We start from the raw sequence: 25,940 nt of genomic DNA on the forward strand, positions 1-25,940 counted from the left end.
GGGGGAAAAAAAACCTCAAGTCTTTGCATTTTTTGTTTATTGCTCGAAAAACATGTTGCATACATTTATTTAGTAATAAACAAAAAACTAATGGAACTTAACGACAATTTTTCATTTAGTTTAATTTTTGCGTCAATTAAATTAAGTATTATCTTAATTTATTAACCTTGGTTGCATCAGCTAAATTAGTAGGATTATGACATGAGTTATAAGGTATTATTTTGCATCGTTTTTCATAGATAGTTTTTCTGATTCTATTGAAATTTATTTGAGCTTATACATAATAAAAAAATCGAATTGTATTTTCTTCTATAATTATAATTATATATGTTTTTTGGGGGGGACCAAACGTTTAATTCGAATTATCGAGTGACAATATTGTATATGTATAGGAAATGTTAATTTGATGAATTATTATCTTGTAATGAGATTTCAGTTAGATTAATTTTCTTTGGACTTGTACTTACAATTTCAATAGCTTTTCTTTTACATTTTGGTATTATTACTTCTTCTTTGCTTAAATGTTTGGCTGGAATATTCATCATAATTATGCTGTGACGTATTTGTAAGTCATAACTTATATTAGTTTCATTTGCGTAAATGTATTAGTCCTTTATTACACGAACCAATTCGAAATTTAAAATGATTTAAAATAAATTGTTTTTGCCACAATTACTATTAATAATATATTTTCCATTGTGCTTACTTATTTAATTATTTTCCACGAATTTCAACACAAACTTAAATGGAATAGGTATTGTAAAATCGATACCAAATAAAATCATGATAACATTTATCTTAATTGAAAATAACCAATTGTTGTCTAATCATTAGACTCATACAGCGTTTCTCAACCTTTAATATTGTCCATCAATTTAGACAAAAACCCCCTCCGAAAATATTTCCTACCTACGTCCATGCTAGGTACCTAGTCCTATACCTATTATTAAAATTTTAATAATTTAATAAATTCAATTACATATCTTACTAATTTTTATTTATTGTTTTTTTTGTTTTTGAATACTTCTGCTACGTTTAATATAATTTTTTCTATTATTTTTAAAACAAAATTAAAATTAATTTATTACAAAAATGTTTACCTTTTTCACTATACACACTAACACACTATACGTTTTTTATTTAAATTAAGGTACAGTTGTGCATGACACTGCTATTCTTACAATCGATAAAGATTCTATCCAAGCAGTCAAAAAAAATTCTGAAAACACCTATCTGTACTTGTATTAAACACCTGGTTTCACAACTGGAAAATCCAAATCGACAATTTACAAATTCAATTTCATGAAATTATTAACGTTTATAAATAAAATTAAAAATAGATACATAACACTATTAACATCATAAAAATTTGTAAATATCTTCTTTTTCAATGAATATTCAATATATTATGTGTACTAATAAACTGTCAAATCGCAAATTATAAATAATCTAATTTGTAATAATTCAAATAGTTTTATTTATTATGGCCAAAAAAATATCCGGAGAAGTCCACTTTACTGTATTAGTAAGTGTCGAGTGAACTTCGTAATATATATATATATTTATGTAAAATCAGGACCAAGACCGAACCCGAATTAAAAATAATAAAAAAAATAAAAATATAATTTTATAAGAAATCGATATTTTACGCGTCGATTTCCAAATTCGTAAAAATATAAACTTCAGACGTTAATACATTTTTTTATGAAATTTAATGTATTCACATGATGCACTTTTTTATAAAGCTTGTAAGCAAATGTCAATTTTTAAAAAATATAATAATTTGAAAACAAGTAGATATCAAACAAATTTTATTATATAGTTCTATATAGCATGTGAATTGTACAAAAAAAAAAAATTTTTGATAAATGTTAATTTTTACTACGAGGAGGACTGGCAAGATATTTTGCTACTTCCCGCTTCCCCCATGCTTTTTTGATTTTTTGGAGAGAAAGAGTGTCGTGCGAATTTCAAAACTATAGGCTTGCGAATTCGTGCAAATTACGTGTTAAATATCTGCATACTTTTTTATGGATTTTCTATTGGGGGACGCCGGGATGGAGAACTGGCCAAATGTATACGTACAGGTACAATACAGGAATTTAAATCTACCTATATACTTATGTTTAATAACTGGCGGTTCTTGGTACATCATCAATGTGTAATGACGAACAACACATAGTATACATTTGCATTTCAACTAACTAAACTTGCTACACTCGCCTGCAAAAAACACTCAAATCCATATTTCATCCAAACAAATTCTATATTACATACCCAGGCCGGACAGGCACCTTAAGGGGAACTGATATAGGGACCTACTCTCTCCCTAAAAACAATTTCCACGAGATGGGCAACTTCCCCATCCTTTCATCTAAATAGTACGATATGTAATGTAATGTATATGTATGTAATTTACTTATTGTATAACGTGTATAACTACAGACTATAAATATAAATTATTATTGAATTAAATTATAATATAGTTTTATAATAAATTAGTGTAGCATGTTAATACTTAGTGTAGAATTAAACCTCACGTTCTATAATAGTATTAGAATAAGAAAAATAACATGGGATGAAATTAGTATATTTTTAAATTAAATTTTTGGGACTAAATTAGGATGCAGTTCTAAAATTTACTTGATTCACACTATACTATATTATTGAATTTGTATTATGAATACTCGCGTGATGAATCTATCTTTTTATACTGAATATGATAGTAGAATCATAGGCGTGGTCAGACCTTTGACGCAGAGAGTGCAACCTGGTACCCAGGGAGCTAAGGAGCTTTAGTACGTTTTTTGAACATATTTTTTAGTTCATGGTGCCATTTGAAATCGCAGGGGTACCAATGGTACCATGAACCCCCCGTGGATACGCCTATAAGTAGAAACAAAATTTTAGTGTTATTTTTTTGATAAAATTAAGAATCCTGAAAAAAACATTTTTGTTATGCGCTCATCTACCTCAATTGTTTCTTATCGCAAAATATTATCGATTTTTGCATTTCTAATACCAACAAAAATTAAACTAAACACGATACTGAAATTATGATTCTTCATTAGCACCAAAATTCACAAGTTTATAAAATAAATAATTAATATTAATATTAATATAATTTTGAAACGAATTGATCAAGTATAAGACAAGCAACTTTTACACGTGTAAATTGGCAAGGCCCAGGAATAAACCCAATCCAATGAAGTTTCGTGGCTATTATAAATGACCTACAATAATTTAACATTTATTTATAATAAACTGTGTTTAGTCTAACGCTAAATTATGAGATATTTTTCAGATTGTTCTTTTGATCTGTTACTTTATTTTTATTTGGTATTGCACACCATAAACGCAATGAAATAAAATATATTACTTCAATTGCACTGAGAAAACTAAAACCCATGAACAATCCTAAAAGTCCTCCCGTGTTAGCTGAAACAAAATCAAAAATTGTTTTATTAAATAATTTTTATTTTATCGCTAAAGTATAAGTTTTATTTTTAGTTAAAACAAATTTTATCACAGATAAAAAATATAAACAATATATTATCGTTACTAGCATTTATAATATGTTTATAGCCTTACATAGAAATTCTGTAAATCCAAACAATTCCCCTTTTGTAAAACCAGTAAATTGAGTTTCTTCAAAGAAAAAGTGAATTACAGCCATATTTTTTCTAAAATAAAATAAACATAATAAGTCAGTATATAGGTTATTATAAATTGTATATAATACTATTTACAGTAAATTTGTCAACGATTAAAAAAAAAAATAGTGGTTTCAGTGTATTGTGTTAAATGTTTTCCATTTCTTTAAACTTAAACTAGGTAAATTGCTTCTCTATATCATTAATCCTAATACAATGAGCCATGATGTAGTTTTTGGTAGACAGATGTACATACTTAAAAACTTAAACGGGCGCCACACCCGCAAATGTTGTCTCCATCTTACATACAATATAATATGGAACATAGCAAATTTGCATTCAGTAAATCTTAATATCGTTAATTAAAAATATTTTTCTCACTGAAAAATCCATTTTCTAACAAAAAAACAAGTGTACATAACTTTATAATAATGAGGAGTTAGAATGATAACTGAAAAACTAAATTGTAGATGATAATCAATGATACAATGATAATCGTTTAAACCTAGGTTTATACATAATCTTGAACAGATTATGTCTATAAACATTAAACGTTAATTACCATATCCAATCTGAAAAATGCCTAGTATTGTAATATCAATAAAAATATTGTAGACGTAATTCACTTAGAAAACTATTCATCTAGCATTGAAATAAACTGGGACGTAACTCATGGAACCCTGGAAAAACACTTAATCATATAAATGTGTTTGGTGGTTGCTGTTCTAATTTTAAAAATATCGTGCACAAAATAAGAAATTATAATATATCAGAAAATATACGGAGCATTATGCTATTTATTTATAGTATACATTTTTTTTTATTTTAGTTAATGATTGTTTGCATTGAATGTATCTACTCCAAAAACATATTTAATTTATAAACTATACCTATTAATAATGTTTTTTCATGTTTCTAATAATATTTCGCTTCTTAAAGATTCTGATCAGACCTAAATCAATATGAAATAATATTCAATTCCTGTTCTAAATAGTGTTTTATTATTATTATTATTATTATTATACAATATTTTAAAGCAATGATGAATAATTGGATTTTAAACTAAATGACGATTTGTGTAACTTTAATAAGAAGAAAAATGCAGATCTCGCAATCATTTTTATTTTTAGTTAACATATTTTTTATTAAGTAGTTACAAAGTTTTTTAGTAAAAATATAAATAGTGATAATGACATTTATTCTGAATTTGTGAAACAAAAAAAACTCATGAACGGAGTGATAATTGTTGTATTGATTTTACAATAATGGGTACTTTTCTTTCTCCTATTATTTTCGCTGTAATAATTCAATAAAAGTAAACAATTAAAATTAATTAGATACTCACTTAAAATAACTGGAAGTTTTTCCAGCTAAATATGTTGGCTTGATTTTATAACTATTGGCTAAAGGAGATGATGAATGTACTTTATTATACCCAATCCAGTGGCATCCTGGTAAGCAAGTGCAATTCGGTAAATATGTTCCATTCAATAACTGTGTCATATTCGTTAACGGTGAACTATATCGGAGTTCTATTGCCACTTAAAAACGAATAAAATTGATTTATATTAGTTGGGAATTATTGTATTTACATTGATTCAATGTCCATTAGGGTAGGTACGTAAAATATACAATTAAGGTGAGATTACAGTCAGGGACGGCGCTAGGGTAGGGCAAGTGGGACATTTGTCCTGGGCCTCGCGCTTTAGAGAATATTATCAAGGCCTCGCGTTTGCTCCCAATAAAGACACTCAAAAGTAAACATAATACAAAAAACATGAACTAAGAATATCTAAAATTAAGTATTATCGTGTTACGTGTAATGTTTTTTTTACAAACACAAATTGAAAATTATTTTATTTATAGTATGATGATACTTTTTTTTATTATTATAAGTTGTCGCCAATTATTAGTGGTTTCTCCGTAACCGATAAGAAAAAGACTCGTCGATCAACCGGTCGACACCGCAGTACGCATTGTTTATACAAAATAATTATAAATATAATTCTTGCATGTATCAATTTTTTATTATCTTATCTTATTTATTTTTTGATTTGGTGAACAAACAATTACAAACTTGCAAATCACTTTTTACTGAAGAACGTCTGGCAACGGCTGTCAGGCGGTACTGTAGCAATAATAGTTTTTATTTTATTTGAATTTCGTAAGGGGTAAGTGGTAAGTAGACACAATTTAGAATACACGGAGAGGTTCAGCTGTGCGTGGATGGGGATTTAATTTTTATTTAAATTATTGTAATAATTAAATTAAATAATTTTACATATAATAAAAAATGTAATACAAATATTTTTAATCATGTTAGATTTCTTGCTAAACTAGGTACCTAAAATTTTCTGTTGACCATAACTTATGATGGCTAATAGTTTTACTATAAAATGTTATTATTTGTTATATTATTTAATTTAATTATGTAACAACTAACAATCAGTATATTTGATCTAAAATATATTATAAATAAGTATTTTAAGTATTTACTTTTGCCATGGTTAGAAATTGTTTGTATCTTTTAGACGTCATCTCTCTCAATTCTCAACTTATATTATTTAAATAAAACGATTACCTGGTTTATCTATACAACTATACTAACAATAACTAGCCGCAGTGTTGGGTAAATAACTTTTAAAAAGTAATAAAATTACGTTAGGTACTTGTTACATTAAAAATTTTTATTTAAATTACCTACATTCGCATTACCTACCTAACATTATTTTTATCACGTTACATTACTTTTTCTTTTCAAAAGTAGGGTGTTAAATTAACTTTACTTTTTTATTATTTATTGATAAAATAGATCAATTTTTTTTACTATAAAAAATGTTATACATTATACCTATATAAATTATGTAGGTATAACATTAATGTTGTACATTATTAATTTTATAAATAAACAGAATGTATAAAATATATTATACGCCGTATATAGATAGAAATTACAAATAATATTATTTCGAAATCAAAATTTAATTAATTGAATTGTAATTTGTTTTGGACATTGTAATCCTTTTACGTTTGTTATAAATTATTGTACTTCATTTTAATAACGTAAAAAAATGCGTTACTCTGCACATTAATGTAAATTTGAATAAAATGTAATGAAATTACTACCACCTTACTAGAAAAGTAATTTCGATACAGTAATTTGTAATTTGAGTTACGTTAATACCCAACACTGTAACTAGGTAATATAAATTCAAAAAAATATTAATTTATATCTTATTAGGTACCTAGTTATATTACCTATGAAAAATATTATATTAATAAATAACATAAAGTTTGTACTCCGAGTGACTTATCCCCTTTCTCACGAAATATAATTTTACTTTGACTAATACCCAACCACACGTATAAATATCACAATAACTGTGAAACATGGGATAGACACACGTATTTTTTGTATTTTCAGTGATATATAGAATACAATGGGACGAGATCGCGATAAATTTAGGAAGTTTGAATCAGGATGTGCAAAGCGAGAAAAGAAAAAACAAAAAGAAGAGTTTGTAAAAAAGATACGTGGAAGTCTTGAAAAATTTTTTCCAACCTCCAACAAAGTAGAGACCACAAAGATTAATGAAAAAAATACATTGGAAAATAACATAGAAAATAATTTTGAAATTGATGAGATACTAAAAAATGATAATACTGAAGGATGCTTAAATTTTGAAGGTGAAAAAGTTGATGCCACTGAAAATTTGTCACTTGAAAATCATAGATTGGATGATAATATTATAATACATTTTTCTACTAATATAAATAAATTAAATGATGATCACTTGAATGAAAATAAATTACATTTATTGAAAGATCATGCGAATTGGCCAATCGTAATGAATAATAATACAAAATACGAAATAGTTAAATTGGGTCCTTCACGTGTAATAAATCATAACTTTCCAATTACAGTGCAAGATGATGGTTCAAAAAGGAAATTTTCAACAAAATTATACTACCGTAATTTAATTAACGGAGAACAAATTAATAGATTTTGGTTAATTTACTCTAAGTTGGAAGATTGTGTATTGTGTTACTGTTGTAAATTGTTTAGTACCAATGCTAATTATGATAAAGAGACTTCATTAAGCTCTAAAGGTACCAATGATTGGAGACACTTATCTGAAAAACTTAAAACTCATGAAAAATCTATTTCACATTATAAGTCTGTCGAAGCCTGGATGGAATTGAATACTAGAATATCCAAAGGGAAAACAATTAACCAGCTAGAAATAAATATAATAGAAAGAGAAAAAAATCATTGGAGAAATGTATTGAACCGAGTCTTATCAATAATTCATTATTTAGCCATACACAATGATGCCTTTAGGGGTACAACAGATGTTTTATATGCCAAAGGGAACGGGAAATATCTTGGTATTATTGAAATGTTAGCAAAATTTGATCCGATAATGGAGGAACATTTAAGACGAATTAAAGACGAAGAAACTCGTGTGCATTATTTAGGCCATGATATACAAGACGAACTCATTCAAATTATGGCAAATGAAATAAGACAAAAAATAATAAGTTTGATACGAGCCGCAAAATATTTCACTGTCGTAATGGATTGTACACCAGATATCGGACATCAAGAGCAACTTACAATTCTCATACGCATAGTAAATATGGAAGAAAGTAATGAATCTGATCCAACCATACAAGAATATTTTCTAGACTTCATAAATGTAAATTCTACTACTGGATTAAATTTATCTGAAGTTCTCCTTAAACAATTAGAATTATATAATATAAATATCGGAGACTGTAGAGGTCAAGCATATGACAATGGGTCAAATATGGTTGGCAAATACCAAGGAGTGCAGACACGTATTTCAAATATAAACCTCAGAGCTTTTTTTACACCATGCGCAGCTCACAGTTTAAATTTAGTTCTCTGCGATGCGGCAAAAAATTCTACAAGAGCAATTTCATTTTTCGGTACAGTACGCCGTGTTTACACCTTATTTTCGGCTTCAACAAATCGTTGGAGTATAATTCAAAAGCACTGCAAATTATTTACTGTTAAACAATGGTCCGATACGAGATGGGAAAGTCGACTAAACAGCGTGAAAGCATTACGATTACAATTTCCATGTATAATAGAAGCTTTAGAAGAAGTATATGAAACGGCAAATGATTTAATGGCTAAAAGTGAAGCTAATTCATTATTAAACGAAATAAGTAGTTATGAATTTATACTTAGCCTTATTATTTGGTATGATATTTTAGAAAAGGTGAATATTGTAAGTAAGAATCTTCAATCCCAAATTATGAACATCAGTACTTCTACAAAAATGGTATACGGTCTTTTAGAATATTTGAAACAGTATAGAATAACAGGATTCGATTTTGCAAAAAATATAGCAAATAAACTGGCTTCAGAAATAGACATCCCAATTATTTTTAAGTGTTGTCGTGTTAGAAAGAAAAAGAAGATGTTTAGTTATGAACATGACGATGAATCAATCTCAAATGAGGAAGATCGTTTTCGTATTGATTATTTTCAAGTTATTGTTAATCAAGCAATAGAATCGATTAATAAACGTTTTGACCAGTTAGAGTCATATTCGAATAACTTTGGTTTTTTGTATCAAATAGGTAAAGTAAAAACTATGGAAGAAGATGAACTACTAAAATATTGCAAAGATTTACATTTAGTATTATCCGATGGTGATCTGAATGATTTGGAAGGACTTGACTTATTTTCTGAACTTCTTATTTTTCGTATGATGATTGATGACAATACAACTCCGCTTATAGCTCTTGGTATTTTAAAAAAGACAAATGGTTCATTTCCTAATATATCTATTGCTTTAAGAATCATGTTAACAATACCAGTAACATCAGCTTGTGCTGAAAGAAGTTTCTCAAAGCTTAAATTAATCAAAACGTACCTGCGAAATAAATTAAGCCAAGAGAAACTTTCAGATCTTGCACTTATATCTATTGAACAAGAAATATCTAACAAAATTGACTATCAAAATCTTTTAGAAACTTTCGCTTCAAAAAAATTAAGAAAAAAATTTTTTTAGTAACATACAATTGCACAAGTAATAAGTATACTGTATAATATACAAATAATATTCAAGTGTTCGTATTATTATTATTATTATATATTATTATTATTATTAAATCAACAAAAGTTTGTTTATCATTTTACATTTTCGTATCCATTTTTTTTCACAATCGTTCCTATAATCAATATTATAATAATTTTAATTTAGGGCCTCGTAATAGTGTATTGTCCTGGGCCTCGCAAACCCTGGCGCCGTCCCTAATTACAGTCAACGTTTTTTTTATATAATCAAAGAAGCGAATTTAGTGTCAACCACCTTTGAAAAATGCTATTTTATGTTGTTTACATTGAAAAATAAAATGGAGGAAAGTCGGTAACCGCTCTGCTGTTCAGTAGGTGTTGAGTATATCTTATCATTGAGTAGTTTATGTTAGATTTTAACTCAATGATAAATCATTACATTTTATGATATAATTTATTAAAGTACCTAATTTATTCTATTATTACTAATATATTTTAGTAATGCAGTAGATTGAATTAATTTTTTCCGAAAACATTGCATTTTATATACCGTTGTAAAATATACATGTTAAAAGTTTCAAAACCCCTTAAAAAATATTTTTTAATTACAACAAAATAACTAATTATTTTTTGTTTAAATCTAATTTCATCCAATTTTGAAGTAAAATGTCTAAAAAAAATCATCCGTATATATCTTATTATTATTTTTAAATAACTATAATAAGACCACTTTGAAGGCACATTTATTACAATTAACTTTTGATCAAGCAATATGTAAAGAAAAAAAAGTAGGCAATTTCAATTATCTAAATATATCTATAAATAGCTCAAAAGAGACAAAATATTTTTAAAATTATAACATGTATAAAAAATTTCAATTATAAACATATGGTTCAAAATTTCAACTATCTACAGTTATTTATTTTTACGTAAAAATGTTCATTTTCTTTAATTTTTTTAGGTTTTCCTATTACTTTGAAAATTACTAGAAAATTTTACCCAGAAACAATTAAGTATATTTACTGTTTTAATAGGTCATCATAATGTCAGATAGAAAAATCACATTGTTTACCTAATCAATATTATTTGTTGTTTCATTCAGAATCTAAAAATGTTAAAAAAAAAAAATAGGTAGACAATTCAATTATAATAAATTACTTTTTGTTTAAAACTTACATTTAGCTATATCCGAACACGCTTCATCTTTTTTTCCACAAATCCTTGAAAAACTGTCTTCTAAAAATATAATGATACTTATTTTATTAATACAATTAAAAATAAATACCTAGCATTTATCAATCAAAGCTATACTCAAGTAATACGTGAAATTAAGATTAAATATGTGTACTTTTGGTGATAACTATATTTAAATTTTAAAATAATACCTACATATATGTTATCTTTATCACTCATCAATAGACATCTTTTGTTATAATTTCACATGCACTATGTCTGTCTTACATATTAATCATATTATATCATTAACAATTGATTTTAAAATCGTATTGCAGGAAAAATTTGAAAAAAAAATGTTTAAAAACCGGCTAGTCAATATACATATTAGTATAGGATTTGAGTGCATTTCATCATTAAATTGTCCATAAATATTTTGAAAATATTATTGTGTACAAGTATAAAATATAATTGTATAGATACATATTGGCAAAAAATTAAAATTTTGTGCGATTTACCTATTTTTTTATAATTGCAACGAAATAACTTAGTATAAAAGTAAAATCATTAGAAGATTATTGACGCTTTATTACGTCAACATTTGAACTTATGTCTAAAAATAAAAAAATGACGTGAAATTGTTGACTTTTTATAAATTTAATTTTTGAAAATGTAATTATGTATATAACAAAATTACAAATGATTTAAGGATAAACCGGTATTATATATTCGAATATGATACAATTTCATAAAACCACCTTAGGTTTTGTGTAAAACTTTTTTTTTATTAATCTTAAAATACATGGATAACTTAGCCATTATAGTATGGATACGTTTTGTTATTTAATTTTTTTTTAAATTAATTTATATACTATTTAGTTTTTTAAAGAATGAAATTAAGTTCTTAGTATCTTGAGAGTTCGGTTCTAGAACTTGGCAGATTTTTTCTGATATGTCGAATTGGTTGCGGTAATGAAGACATTTTTTACAATCAATGATTATGTTTTTAACAATAAAAAGAACTCTGCATGTATCACAGAATGGAGGTTCGTCTTCACTCATCAAGAAGCTATGCGACGTACGTTATGTGCATAACTGTGTTTCATTTTTGTTAAAAAAATATTAATTCTATTTGTATCGCCAGGCAAAAATTTTTATCATCATTTTAAATATTTAATAAATTTATATAAACATTAATCAAACGTTGTTAGTTTTAATTGAGATGGAAATGGTATATATAATTTCGTCTAGATATTAAAAGACAGATGTTTAATGATTGTTATTTGTCCATTTCCAAATCTAAATTTAAACATATATTTTAGGTATTAAACATCCTTTTATAGATGTGTCATACCCAAAAGTTTCTCTAATAGAAACAATCATACCAATTTCAAAGTCAATTTATAAATACTAAACAATTTCTCACAGCAGCATCTTTTATTATTTTAAACAATCTTAAATAAACTGCTATACTTAACTTTTTTTCGGTAGCAATGCATAAGCCTTAAAATTAAATTAAATATAATTTATAATTATGAATTACTTGTGTAATAATAATTATTAATTACCTATGGTAACGTTATTCCTACTACATAGCTGTGCAATGTATAAATTTGAGTAAATAACTGAGGTGCTGATTTAATAAAATTTGATCCGTAAAAATAATTTCACTTCAGCACACTCTTCTTAAAAATCCTTCCGTTCCAAATAAAATAATTTTGTTAATATTGTATGAAGAATTGTAGTGCCTTGCCTACCTATCCAAGCTCTGATGAGTAAAAACCTCGGCTTTTTCGGCAAAATTAAATTTTTTTATCAATCTATATACAACTGGCTTTTTGTCGGCGAAATGGGACGAAACGGTTTCTTCTTTTCTACTAAGCTTAGGATTATGCCATTGGTTGATATTGTTTTTTATTTTGTTAAATTTTTTATTAAAATTTTGCCAGTGTTGTTATTTATAGTTTATGTGTGAATTAATTTCGTTCTTCAAAACTTTTTTGATTTTAGTATAAAGGACTTTTAAGGAATATTTATTGAAAACTGGTTTTGTGTAAATATTCTAGATTTTCTTCTGATTTTTTGTTTTGTTTTTCCTAATATTGAAAAAACTTATTATTTACTTTTGTCACCTCAAAATATTAACTAAATTTTATTTTTTATTAGAAACCACTCACACATTTAAAGAACAAAACATTTTAACTGTTCTAAAAGGTAACTAAAAAACATATCTTTGTAGAACAAATGTTCCAATTTTAAGATTAATTTATAGTAAAAGTTAAAGTAGTCTATGGACCCTTATTAGTTTTAAATATAGCACTGATCAAAGCATTTTAACGAAATAATAATTTTAATTATATCGTACTTGGCATATAATACATGACGCATTGACAAAACATTAATGTAAAATTTGCTTCACATTCTAGTATACAGTTCCGTTGAGTATAAGTTCTATAGAATCTCAATTGTTTTTCCGCTGAGTATACACATTGACGTTTTTCTTTTTCTATTTCAGCTAATGCTGGTGTAGCCATTCCTACGGTAGGGTGAATTTCTAATGATGTTTCTCTTCCTGGAGATATTAAACTACCAAATGATGATATTTTTGGAGTTTCTACGGGGCTGTGTAACATCACCTAGAATAAAATTTATAACTTATAAGTTTTATATTCACGTATAATTTATGATATCATAATATAATATACATATTTTGAAATCGGATTTTCATATTTTTACATAATAGTTTTCTTAATTTAGTATATGCAGTTTAATAATAATTAAAAATTGAAACGAATAATTAAATAAAGATTTCAAAAAAAATATTATTCTTTTTTTTATTGATTTTAAATGTTTAATATTTTGAGCACATTAAAATTTTTTTGCAAATTATGTATAAAAATAATAATTTATTTTTGAATAAAATTGAAATTGAATACTCTAACTGTATTTATCTACTTAATTGAAATAAAAAAAATTGAATTTACATATTAAAACAATGTTGTGTTATAGGTTCATTGATTATGTTTGCTTAAAAAAATTATATATTTTCAATTTTTTTTAACAAAAGAATTTGAATCAATTTTTAAAGTATTTATAAATAATATTATAGTATTTAGAAAACCTTTTAAATAAAATATATAAAATATTATTCTATTCATATTTATATTTTAAATTCAAATAATTTTATTTAAATACTATATCGTTTTTATTAGGTTTTCAATATTATTATTTTTTCAATACACAGAAACAAAATCAATGAAATGTAATTTTATAATATTTTATAGTGGACTCCTAAAACAAACTATACAACTGTAGCATTTTTTCAACCTGTTATACACTAAGGAAATTTCGTTACATAACATTTTTATAAGCAAAACAAAATCAAAGGTCAAGTAATATGTACACATTTTCAAAATGGGTAGTTGGTACTTTGGTAGTCATATAAGAAAATTGAGTAGGGGAGACCGGGGGCAAATGTAACATGGGTCAATTGTAACACGCTGAATATTTTCCTATATGATAGATAATAAGTATCGGCTGTGCGTGCGTCATTTGTCCCCCGATTTTTGCCATCTTATCCTGTTATCAGTAATTGTAATTGTACCTATGTCTTAACAATGTATATTTTAAAATGTTTAAAAATATGTTATAATTAAGTTCCATTGAATCAATATAGTTAAAACCATAAGACTGGTACAAATAAAACTAATATTAAACTGATATTATTAGTTCTAAATTATTTTTTAATTAGTGAAGTATTAATCATAATTATATATCGTGATGATTTGAGTCTACTATATAGTTTGGTTACATCTACCTATGTGTCATGGTTAATCAGTTTTAATTTTTAACTTAATAAAACATATATAATTATATTAATATTATTAAAAAACGGAATTAAAATATGTGTAACATTTAACCCTAAGGTGTATTACATTTAACCCCAGGGTCGGGGACAATTGTAACATTTTTTTTTTTTTTTTAATTAAAAATATTTATTATTAAATTTGATATTTAAGCAGCCTTTGTAATATAGTTGAGTAGCTAACAAGTTCCTCTATGATATGGTAACGTTAAAAATCAAAAATCTGTACAACAATTTCTTAAAATTGTTAAAATGTGTAAAATGTTACGTTTGCCTCCGGTCTCCCCTACGTTCTTAGATTATTTTCATCAAAATTAAATCTATAGTGTGACGTGAATTGAAAACTATAAGTATATAGTTTTTTTCAACTATCGTATATAGATTTTGTAGTTTTGTGTACGTTATGCGTGTGTGTAAGGGATAAATATAAAAATTAATTATTGAAAATATAATATATGAGCACACTCAATTTTGTATGTTACATGAATTTATAATATTAATAGGTAAATTGTATGATATTTTCTAAACAATTGGTGCCTATGGAGTAGTTATTATACACAATATTAAAGTATATATAGTATATATAGTATAATTATAGTCACTTCAGTGGCGCTAAAGTTCGTGTTGAGCCCTAGCTATTTTTTAAAAAATGTGGCCAGTAGGCCACATTATATTAACATCATGACTTTATTATGAGTAAATTTATATTTTTATACCCCCTCCCCCCACAAATTGAATACTTTTTTACGCCAATGAATATTAAGGTAGCGAAGTTTTTAAATCGCCCGACCACATTTTAAATACTTCGGAGTCACTGACCACTTATATAGTCGAATTTAAACATCAAAGAACAAATATTTGTATTTGTTCTTAAATTCTTATTGGTAAGCTTATTTGAAATACTATTTAAGTACTTTTTATGTTGAAATATGTATATATTTTTATTTAAATACAAATGAAAATGATTGTCTTACAAGATTGACCCGAACCCTATAAATATATAATATTACCTTGAATCCATAACTGACTTCTGATGAACAATAATATTCCTCGATTTCAGCATCCAAAACAAGAGTTAATCCTAGATGATTACCGGCACCCCAAGGCCTCCAGGGAATATAATCAGCAGGCGTATTCGGCGGGTATCCATTTTCGGGAGTCCAATTTGCAGACGGATTTGGAAAGGTAAGATTTAAATCTGATAAATCTTTTGGGTTCCGAAATATGTAATCCGATTTTACTTTATTGAATGAACAACATATACCTTCATCTGTTAATGAAGGGTTAAATAATTCTGAACAAACTTTAGGGTTGTTTGCCCATTGACATGACACAATCATATCGTGACAGGGTTGAGATACTCTAATCATAAATTTTTTTAATGAATCCCAATCGCCTGTGTAATTGTCAATTGACGAATCCATTGATAATGGGTCTTCATCGCAGAAATCGCTTAACAAACGACGATCGATATTGCTATTAAGTTTTGAGGATCTATGCGTAAATATGCATAAGTTGTAAGACATTATTTATGTATTTTATGAAATTCTTAGTAGCTAGTTAATTAGATATACATTACGTTTCTAAAATGGTTCGGGCAACAGATTTTCTTGCGTTATTCATGTTACATATGGTAATGGCGGGAAATGGTATGCTTGTAAGCTTAGTTGCTTTTGGCGATAGACTTATAATTACAGGCATATCTTGCCATTTATGGACCAAATTCATAATAAAGTAAATTGCTGTAATAACTGCTAATCCAAAAGATATTATCCAAAAACACCTTAAAACGCAATAATGTGTAATATTGAAATAGACTGTATTGATTAATAATTTTATTTTTTTATTTTTACTATACCTTTCACTAACGCTTAGTTCATTATTACCGGCATATCTAAGTCCATGTAAAGTCGTATTCTGCGAGTAGTCGTTCAACATTCTTTTCCATTTATTACCGATTTTTTTGTTTTTAGATTTGGGTTTTATGTGAGTATTAGTATTGTTGTTTATAAACCATTTTGATTTATTCTTAATATTAAAATTATTACGAGAATGTCTATTTATTGGATATTTATAAGGTTCAAAGTCCTTTGTGTACATGTTATAAAAATGTTCAGTAAAAAACTTTAAAAGAACTTCAAATAACAATATTATTCAACAGCACAACACACATCTTCTAGCCCTTACTCATATTTAAGTTATAATTCAGGTATATTGAAGACGGTCCACCGTCGTATATAGTAGTAGTTAAATTCAGGTGTTGCACTAATTTTAAATAAATAGTTATATTTACGGTTGTAAATTAATCACTAATGTTAATTACTATAAGAATTATTTCAACACTTCTGAATTAAATTTACGAAAAGAAAAGGTTCTATAAGATTTTCTGTATATTATATCATTAAAGAGGGCCTGCTCCGTTAACACGAGTTACTATCTAGATGGTCCGCACTAGACTGCCCATGGACTCCTGGGTCTCGTGCCCACAGTCCGTTTCGAGCGTTGGGAATATGCCGACTCAGCCCTTTGGATCACATAGGCCATTGGGGGAATTTGATGGCTCACACCCGTGTTACACTAAGTCAACACATTCGGTCTTACATGTGTATGCTGTCAGCCCAATACAAAAATATCATGTAGTTTCGTTTCTTGTTATTTTTAAATGTCAAAGTTTAGACATTATATGACGTGTAATTCACTTAATGTATAAATTACTTTTAACGTCATGTTTAATATTTATAAAAAATTAAATATAGGTAGATATAACCAATTCTTAATATATCGTTTAATGTATTATTATATATTCATGTTATAGTTAAACATGGACGAGTCAGACAATATCAAAAAATTAAAAAATAAAGAAGTTTCAGAAATGTACAAGTAAGAAAAAACAATACATCACAATAATTAATGAAAATATATAGATTTTTTTTCCTTCTATATATTTCAGCGGAGAACTAAAATATCGTAATATAATAAATTCGTTTTTACATTTTAATTTTATTAATCTATTGATTATTATGTAGAGTGTGTGATTAATTTTGGTATTATATATTAAGATAATATAATGTTGATGTATTGATGTATTTTATATATTATATGTTATTGTTTTGTAGAATATTTGAAGAAATATATTTGAAAGCACCTCCTATTTTAAAGGATCTATCAAACAATTCTGTAGAAATTGATTATACAGAATCCATACAAGAGCAAATAGATTTTAAGAAAAGTAAATCATTTTTTTTAAATGTTTGTAATTTATATAATCAATATTTATTTTGTTTTAAGTTGATACAAAATTTAAAAATGGAGAATACTGTTCTATTACTGATGCAATAAAAGATATAAGGACAGTATTTTTAAATTGCTATTCATTTTATGGTACTAGAAGTGATCATACTAGAAAATCATTAGAAATTGAAGAACTATTAGAAGACAAAATCAATGGTCTTGACAAGTAATAATTATTAATTTATTTCTTATAATATTTTTATAAATAATATAATTCCTATTTAGAAATTATAAATCTCTGGCTAATGTAAATCTTACATTCAATTTACTAAACATGGAAATAAAGCCTAATTCTAAATTTAGATACCCAAAAGGTATGTTATTGATTTAATAATTAGATTACATATTGCCTCATTAAAATAAATGAATGAAATATTATATTTAGATTGTTATGATTCAATATTATTAAGGAGTGTAGCACATTGTCGGCCCGAACGGTTAAAAAAGTATCATAAAATATTGTCTACCACTCTTACCACTGATGAAGATAATGCACATATTTTAGAAAAAATATTAAGTTGGGAAAATGAAGTTTATTTCAATGATATATTCCATCGATATATTAGCTCAATGTGGGAGGTTACTATATAATTATTAATTTAAGTTAAACATGCAAACCTTAAGTCTGAATCAATTTTCTTAATGTTTTAGCTACCAGAAATAGGTAATTTTGTGGCTATTTTATTTAAAAAACTTGATCTTGATATTATTAACCAAGGAGAAATTGAAAGAATGTTTTTAATGCCTAAAGAATCTACAACTATGGGTAAAATCATGACAACTCTTTTGATGCCAGTCAAAAAATCAAAGTTTGTTGGTCAAGTAATGCCATATAAGGTTTGGTCTGAAAAACTTTCAAGAAAAGTATCCGATTGGTGCAAAATATACCACGCAAAAAAAAAAAATAAAGTCATTGTTAGTATTATTTTTTATTTTTTTCCTACTTTTAAACAAATTGCTTTTTAATAATATTTATATGGAATAAATAATAAAAATAATTTTATGTTTCAGGTAATGAATTTACTAGGTATCCATCCAGATTTTTGGGCTATTGTGAATGAAAAAAATCCTTTAATTGAAAAAGACTATTTTGAACTTTCATATTTCATGAAAGTTTGGCTTGTAAAAGGACTTTGTGATTATGTTACTGTAAGTTTAATAACATACAAATGCATTAATAATCTCTAAAATATATAAATAATTGCTATTTATATCTATTTGTTTTAGATTAAATTTAAAACTATAAATGATATTGTTACAAATTGTAATGAAAGACAATGTACTATATGGAAAAACGATTTAGAAACCGAAGAATATTTCTTTTTTGATTCAATGCCAGATTTAAGGATTTATTATTATAACATTCCATATGATGAAGTAATGATTTTATAATTATAATTTATGTCATTTTAATAAAATTATTTTATTTATTTTTAAGCCAAGTCTTGAATTTCTCGAATCAGTAAAATCTAATGAAGAAATAGAAAAAGTTGAAGATAATCCTATGAATGGTAAATATATTTCTTCAAACTTTTTTATTAATAATTTATATTTTATAAAACATATTTTTGAAGATTTTTCCGGGAGTTTTTGTACAATTCAAAGAGAAAAACATTTTAAGTTAATTGCTGATTCAGTTGAAGGTCTACGGACTTTTCTTTATGAATTGGATATGGAGGGAACATCTGTACCTGAAAATTTGATAAGTGCTCTAGAGAATTTTATTATGAAAATTGAATCAGAAGAATGTAATTTCATTGTCTTGAACAATGATTCTAAAATAAAATTATTTAAGGACTGTGAATCATATCCAGATAGAATTCAGAAGGGTAATGATAATATATCACTTTGGGAAGAAAAAGATTCAAAGTCAATAGCCCAAGGTAGTATACATTTTAAATTCTGTGTGTTATTCAATGAAAATATATTTAACATTCATAATATATCCAAATAATTTTACAAAGCCTATTTTAAAAATAAACATAAACTATGAATATCATTAATTTCTTCAAGACAGATTACCTTTTTTTTTAAACTATGTATTATATTTTTTTTGATAATTATTAGTTATTAATAATAGTTTATAGTAATTGATGGATTCTTTATTTTTATTTTAATATTTAGAAATTAAAAATTAAATACAAAAATAAATATAAGTTTTTCTTGGCTAATATAAAAACATCAAACATATTTAGATAGTATTTTTACTCTAAGTTAAAATTTTGACATAAATTTAAACAAAAAATAACAATTTCCAATTACAGTACAGTAATTCCTTATTGAATGTAGCCTCATTTAACAATGTTTTGATAATTGATATAACTTCTAGAATTTCATATCTTCATATTTCATTTTAGGCTTTTTTATCAAAATTATTTTTCTCACTTATTGTCGTTTTATTTATATAATTTAATTAATTTATGCAGTTAATACAATAAAGATGATTTGATCAGTAATCACTTTTTAATGTTATTGTTTCTTTTCTACATCGCTATTTATTTAAATTGTAATTAGCAAAATGTCCAGATTTGCCTTGAATTGCTGAAAAAATAAACCTATAACCTAAGTATTTTAACAAAACTTAATATTATAAAATCTTTTAAAGTCTACTAACAAGGGGTGTATATAATAAATCAAAATATCCATATTAACCTAAGTTGACATAATCTCTAGTCAAAATTGTCTTCTATAATTTAATATACCTATTTCAATAACTTATTCAATGATAATATATGCTTGACACTTAATATACAGCAAAACTAGTTTTTTATTTTTATATTTTATACTCATAATTATTTTATTATTGTACAAATGATTTAAGCTAATACAGTGGTCTTTTAAATTTTAGCTCAAAATGAAGAAATTATTGTTGAGAAACGTCAAAGAAAATTAATCGTTCAGCAAAATGTTGATATAAATGAATGTTATGACTCCGATGAATATGTCAGTGAAAGTGATAAAACCTTATCTGATTTTACTGATTCTGAAGATGAATGGGGTGCTAGGAATCAGCCAAAAAATAAAGTTAAGCAACCGCTACAGGCTCCTTCTAAACTTCTTGAACTAGAAAAGCGGTTATGTGAAGAAGGGAAAATGCCAAACCACAATATGAAAAACCTGTTAGATACTAATCAGAATGATGAATATATTGAACTTAATAATAAAACATTGTTTTGTTCAAAAAATAAAAATAATGTATCACTTTTAGTAGAGAAAGATTCAAATCCAATAATAAAAGGTAATACATATTTTTACTTAATAATTATTGTTAATTTAAAATCATAAATTTTAAAATTGTATTGTATTAAAATACTTTGTTCAAAATAAGATTAGTACTTAATTATAACGGTGTGATGACGTCAATCAGCTTCTCTCGCTAAGTTTACCATAAAGCTAAAGCATTGGAACAAAGCTTTACCCCTACTTACAATTTGGCCACTAGTATTAATCTCATTTTGAATAAAGTATTGAAACAACAAATTTTTTTTAAGGGGCCGCTACACCAACATTTGTTTTTTTGTTTATCTCCCATATAATATAGAAGCAAAGATATTCTGTATTTCCACGATTACAATTCTCTAGTTCAATTTATAGGGCGAAAGCACCTTTATATATTTTATAAAAAAGAATATTTCCTGTACATTGACCAGATAGATTTTTAATATTTACATTTTTAAATAAGTTATTAATGGTTAAAAATAAACTAAATTATTTTAAATTAAAGCATGCTTATGTTTATAAAAAATGTTAATGTTAAAGATTTATCCGATCAATGCACAGGAAATATTCTTCTTTATAAAATATATAATGGTACCTTTGCCCTATAAATTGAACCAGAGAGTCATAATTGTAACACAGAATATCTGTACTCTTGTATTATGTGAGAGATAGACAGAGAAACAAATCTTGAATCTTGGTGTGGCGTCTTAAGTAAAAGTAAAACTCTATACTACATAAGGCATAATATGACTATTTAATATATTTTAATTCAAAAATTCTCTATCAACTACGTCTAATTCAAAAGTAAACATATTTAATTATATAAACTGTGAACATCAATATTAATTCATTTCTTCTAAAATAGTTTATTTAATTTTTTTCTTTTTATAATATTTAACTGATTATTATTAGTCATTACTCATTAATAATGATAAATTAATAACTACATATAATAATGGCTCATAGTATTAATTTAGACTGGCTTATAGACTGATATTACTTTTGCTTTAAAGAGAAAAATACAAACAAATTTATTGATAGGATTTTGGCGACTTGTCAGTTTATCTCAAGTAAATTAAAATTATTGTGTGTCTAGTCAAAAAATTTTATCTTTAGTTGTAAATAAATGATTTATTGTTAATGAGTATGCACATCAATATATTTTTTGTACCTGTTGCACATTTCAAAAAGTAATAATATGGTTATTTTTTTCTAACCACTTAATAAACATAATATTCAACAATATAAAAGTCAATATCTCCTGACAAGTATGAAGAACTTAATTTCAACAGATTTTGACTTATTAACAAGTTAAACATATTTAAACTAAAGAAAATGTCAATATTTGTTTGATCAATTGAAATAATACTACTTAAAAATATAAAAATAAAAAATTTTATCATAGTTTTCCATAAGATAATATACAAAATAACCAATTTTTAAAATATTAAAATTACTGCAATAAAGACATAATAAACTTGTAAATTTATCAAAATCCTCTGTTTAAGACTTAAAGTTTAATGCTTAGGTCTAAACTCAAAACACTGTTTATTTGTTCAATAACTACAGTACCCTTAACCAGAGTTAATGAGTAAATCGGATTCATAATGGTGTGTTATTTTCATTGTTTATAATGATCTCATTAATTTTTATTACGTAGTTTGTTAACTTAATTTATTTTCTGATACTACTTAATGGTATTTCCATATTATTTTTTAAAAATAGTTATACATTTTTATTAAATTCAATGTGTTTTTAATATATAACATGTTTTTTTTACAGTTTTCTATGTTGCTTTGTTATACATTTTATTTTCTAGAACTAACAACGTTTATACTTTTTATCTTAAAATTTTTAAATATTTATAGGTGTTATTTAAACTATTCCAAATATTCTATTCTAATTATACCAGATTATATTTATTAAAATAAAAAATATATATTAAACATTATGCTTTATTATTATTATTATTATTATTATTTTAGCTCAAAATAAAGAAATAATTTCGCAGAAACGCACAAGAAAATTAGTTGCAAGACAACATTTTGAAACTGATAAGTATTATGAATCTGAAGAATATTTGAGTGAAAATGATGTTAAATCTATATCTGATTTTTCTGATTCCGAAGACGAATGGGGTGCTATAAACCAGCCTAAAATTAAAGTCAAACGACCACTGCAAACACCTTCTAAACTTGCAGAATTAGAAAAGCGTTTAAGGGTAGAAGACAAAGTTCCAAAACGCAGTAAAGTGTTTAATACTAATAAGAAAGATAAATCTATGAAATCAATTAAATTACTAAACTCTCAAAATAAAGTAAAACAAAGTAATAATACTAATAAAATTGTTAATGATCTTAATAAAAGATTGGTTAATTCCAAAAACATAGTTAATATTTGTAGTAATGAAGAAGTTGTATTGATTGATAGTGATAAAGAAGAAAACGAAAAACCACCTGATAGTTTAAAACCAGTAGAAATTATAAACCTAGATGAAGACATGCAAAATGATTGTGAAATTCTTAATGATGATTTAGAAATATCAATCTCTACCTATACTGAAAATAAAAATAGTAAAACCAATGAACATGATAATTATAAACAAATAGAATCTGCTGTTATTTCAATTGAAGATGATGATCAAATTATTATTAGTGACGATGAAGATGATGTTCAATTTATTTCAATGACAGTAACACACAAGAGTTCTCCAAAAATTAAAAAACCTTGTAATTTTAAAACTAATTTAAATAAATCATACGATTCTGTCTTTACAAACAAGCAAAGGATGTCTACTAATTATATTAAAACTCAAGCAACGTCATCTATCATACAAAAGCTTTCACAAAACGTTACTATTATGCCAGCAAATGTTCATGTACCAAAAGGTATTGAAGTCACTATGGTAAAAACACCACAAAAAAAAATAGATTCTCATTTTAATTCAATCAAAAGAAGGTCAACTATATCAAATGGTCACTTACCAAATAACCCTTCATTAATTAATGTTAAATGTGAAGTTATTTCAAAGCCAGATTTAAATGGTGAAGTTAAGTTTTATGTTAGATTACCCAATGGGAAAGAACATCCTGGCCCTAATGAGCTTATTAATCAATACCTTAAACAGCACAATAACCAATTACCAGACTATTGGTTGGTACCTTTACCAGTAGAAGTTGCTAAACAATATGGTATTAACTAAAAGAAAAAACATTTCTTTATCTAAATCCTTATTCTTATGATCTCTTATACATTTATTTTAAGGATTCTCAACAGTAAAATTAAAAATGTTTTAAGTTTTTTTTTATGATTTTACCAAACTCAATTTGACATTGTTAATTATTTATAATGTAAGTTGAATAGTATATTTTAATACAAAAAAAAACTGATTGAACTTTATAATTATGTATAAATATTTGTGATGTTTGTTAAAAAAAATGTGTTTATTACTATGTTTGGTTTTTATTTATATTGTAAGTATGAAGCTATGTACTACAATTTTGACTAATAAGAGTAATAAGCTATAAGTTAATAGGTAACAATAATATAAAACAACATAATTATTATAAAATATTTACAATGTTGTAGTCAATAATTAGTTTAATATGTCTACTAAAATACTAATTGAATAATAATATTATATTACATAGAGTAATATAAATAAATTAGATATAAAATATCCTTAGAAATAGAACTTAATAGACTGTCTCCACTTAGAAATGTTTTTAAATTTCAATAATGTAACTAATACAGGTTGGTTAGGCATTTTTACTTGTTCCATATTAAAAACTTGCAGCATTAGGCATCAAAATGAAAAAAAATGTGTTCCTTTTGTTATGGATTATATCAGCCAGTTGCGGATCTAAAATTTTTTTGGGTGGGGGAAGGCTAAATTGTTCATATTATTATATATCATATCATATAATTTTGTAAGGACAATATATTTTAGAATTTGATGCTAGGCCTTACAAATATAATATAACTGTTATGAAGAGTGTCAGGTCCCTTGCCCCTCTCCCTCTTGAATCAGCCATATAGAAATATAATATACTATAATAGTATAATAGACTAGTCAGGATTAAGGAAGGGTGATCCCAGGAGAGGCACAAGACTTTATGGACATCAGATTTTACACAATACATTTATAGTATTTTAATAATTATTATTTATTAGAAAGATACCTAAAATACATTTTTTTGCCTAATCCTTTATAAAAAAAAAATTCATTTTGAAAATAAAATACTTTACATACTTCTTAATTTCTTTCTTGAAATTTAATATTATTATCAGGGTTATGAAAAATGTATACAACATTATACATGCCTATACATAAAATCTAGAAAAAATTTTTGAATTGAATACTTGCATATATTATTAGTTATTATATATTTAAAAATACAATTGTAGACAAAAAAATTTTATTTCATATTATTGAGACCTCGACAATTTTAATCTGGGCTTGATAATAAATACTTATAATATTTATGATATTTCAAATACGTGAAAAATGTGTTACGTAAAATTTTTATAATCTATATTTTTTAATATTATTATATAGCTGTAGAGTTTGTATGTCTAAATTCGCTGATCTCGGGAACTATCTTCGTCCGATTTAAAAATATTCTTTTTGCGTTTGATTGCTAACGAAAATCGAACAATTTTTTTCTTTGGAAGTGGTTGTCATTGG

General features: G+C 25.5%; 3 protein-coding genes across 3 annotated transcripts; 1 reads left to right on the plus strand and 2 right to left on the minus strand.

The window, feature by feature from the left end:
• Positions 1–3,190: 3,190 nt before the first annotated feature.
• LOC132931872 (pickpocket protein 28-like) lies at positions 3,191–16,204 on the minus strand. Its single transcript, XM_060997932.1, has 6 exons — positions 15,754–16,204; positions 13,244–13,514; positions 10,882–10,941; positions 4,999–5,194; positions 3,592–3,683; positions 3,191–3,438 (listed from the first exon to the last, which is right to left on the minus strand). Exons 1-6 carry the CDS (start codon positions 16,165–16,167, stop codon positions 3,287–3,289), a joined length of 1,185 nt encoding a protein of 394 aa, XP_060853915.1. The 5' UTR covers positions 16,168–16,204; the 3' UTR covers positions 3,191–3,286.
• Positions 15,804–24,705, plus strand: LOC132931871 (uncharacterized protein KIAA2026-like). Its single transcript, XM_060997931.1, has 13 exons — positions 15,804–15,928; positions 17,559–17,623; positions 17,860–17,972; positions 18,032–18,200; positions 18,260–18,348; positions 18,420–18,613; positions 18,686–18,949; positions 19,046–19,183; positions 19,262–19,411; positions 19,473–19,545; positions 19,609–19,917; positions 20,883–21,272; positions 23,239–24,705. Exons 2-13 carry the CDS (start codon positions 17,565–17,567, stop codon positions 24,453–24,455), a joined length of 3,165 nt encoding a protein of 1,054 aa, XP_060853914.1. The 5' UTR covers positions 15,804–15,928; positions 17,559–17,564; the 3' UTR covers positions 24,456–24,705.
• On the minus strand, positions 16,319–16,843 carry LOC132925439 (pickpocket protein 28-like). Its single transcript, XM_060989839.1, has 2 exons — positions 16,602–16,843; positions 16,319–16,526 (listed from the first exon to the last, which is right to left on the minus strand). Exons 1-2 carry the CDS (start codon positions 16,841–16,843, stop codon positions 16,319–16,321), a joined length of 450 nt encoding a protein of 149 aa, XP_060845822.1.
• Positions 24,706–25,940: the final 1,235 nt, after the last annotated feature.

The sequence above is a fragment of the Rhopalosiphum padi genome, chromosome 1, assembly GCF_020882245.1.
Source record: "Rhopalosiphum padi isolate XX-2018 chromosome 1, ASM2088224v1, whole genome shotgun sequence".
Lineage (NCBI taxonomy): Eukaryota > Metazoa > Arthropoda > Insecta > Hemiptera > Aphididae > Rhopalosiphum > Rhopalosiphum padi.

Excerpts from the sequence above, each read along its gene's own strand:
- LOC132925439 (XM_060989839.1), bottom strand. The coding sequence starts at position 16,843 with ATGTACACAAAGGACTTTGAACCTTATAAATATCCAATAAATAGACAT. Across the intron at positions 16,527-16,601 it reads GAACTAAGCGTTAGTGAAAG|GTGTTTTTGGATAATATCTT; the intron begins GTATAGTAAAAA and ends TTGCGTTTTAAG.
- LOC132931872 (XM_060997932.1), bottom strand. The coding sequence starts at position 16,167 with ATGGATTCGTCAATTGACAATTACACAGGCGATTGGGATTCATTAAAA. Across the intron at positions 10,942-13,243 it reads CGTCATGTATTATATGCCAA|AAGACAGTTTTTCAAGGATT; the intron begins GTACGATATAAT and ends TTATATTTTTAG. Across the intron at positions 5,195-10,881 it reads GTGTTCGGATATAGCTAAAT|TGGCAATAGAACTCCGATAT; the intron begins GTAAGTTTTAAA and ends TTCGTTTTTAAG.
- LOC132931871 (XM_060997931.1), top strand. The coding sequence starts at position 17,565 with ATGGACGAGTCAGACAATATCAAAAAATTAAAAAATAAAGAAGTTTCA. Across the intron at positions 17,624-17,859 it reads GAAGTTTCAGAAATGTACAA|AATATTTGAAGAAATATATT; the intron begins GTAAGAAAAAAC and ends ATTGTTTTGTAG. Across the intron at positions 17,973-18,031 it reads GCAAATAGATTTTAAGAAAA|TTGATACAAAATTTAAAAAT; the intron begins GTAAATCATTTT and ends TTTTGTTTTAAG.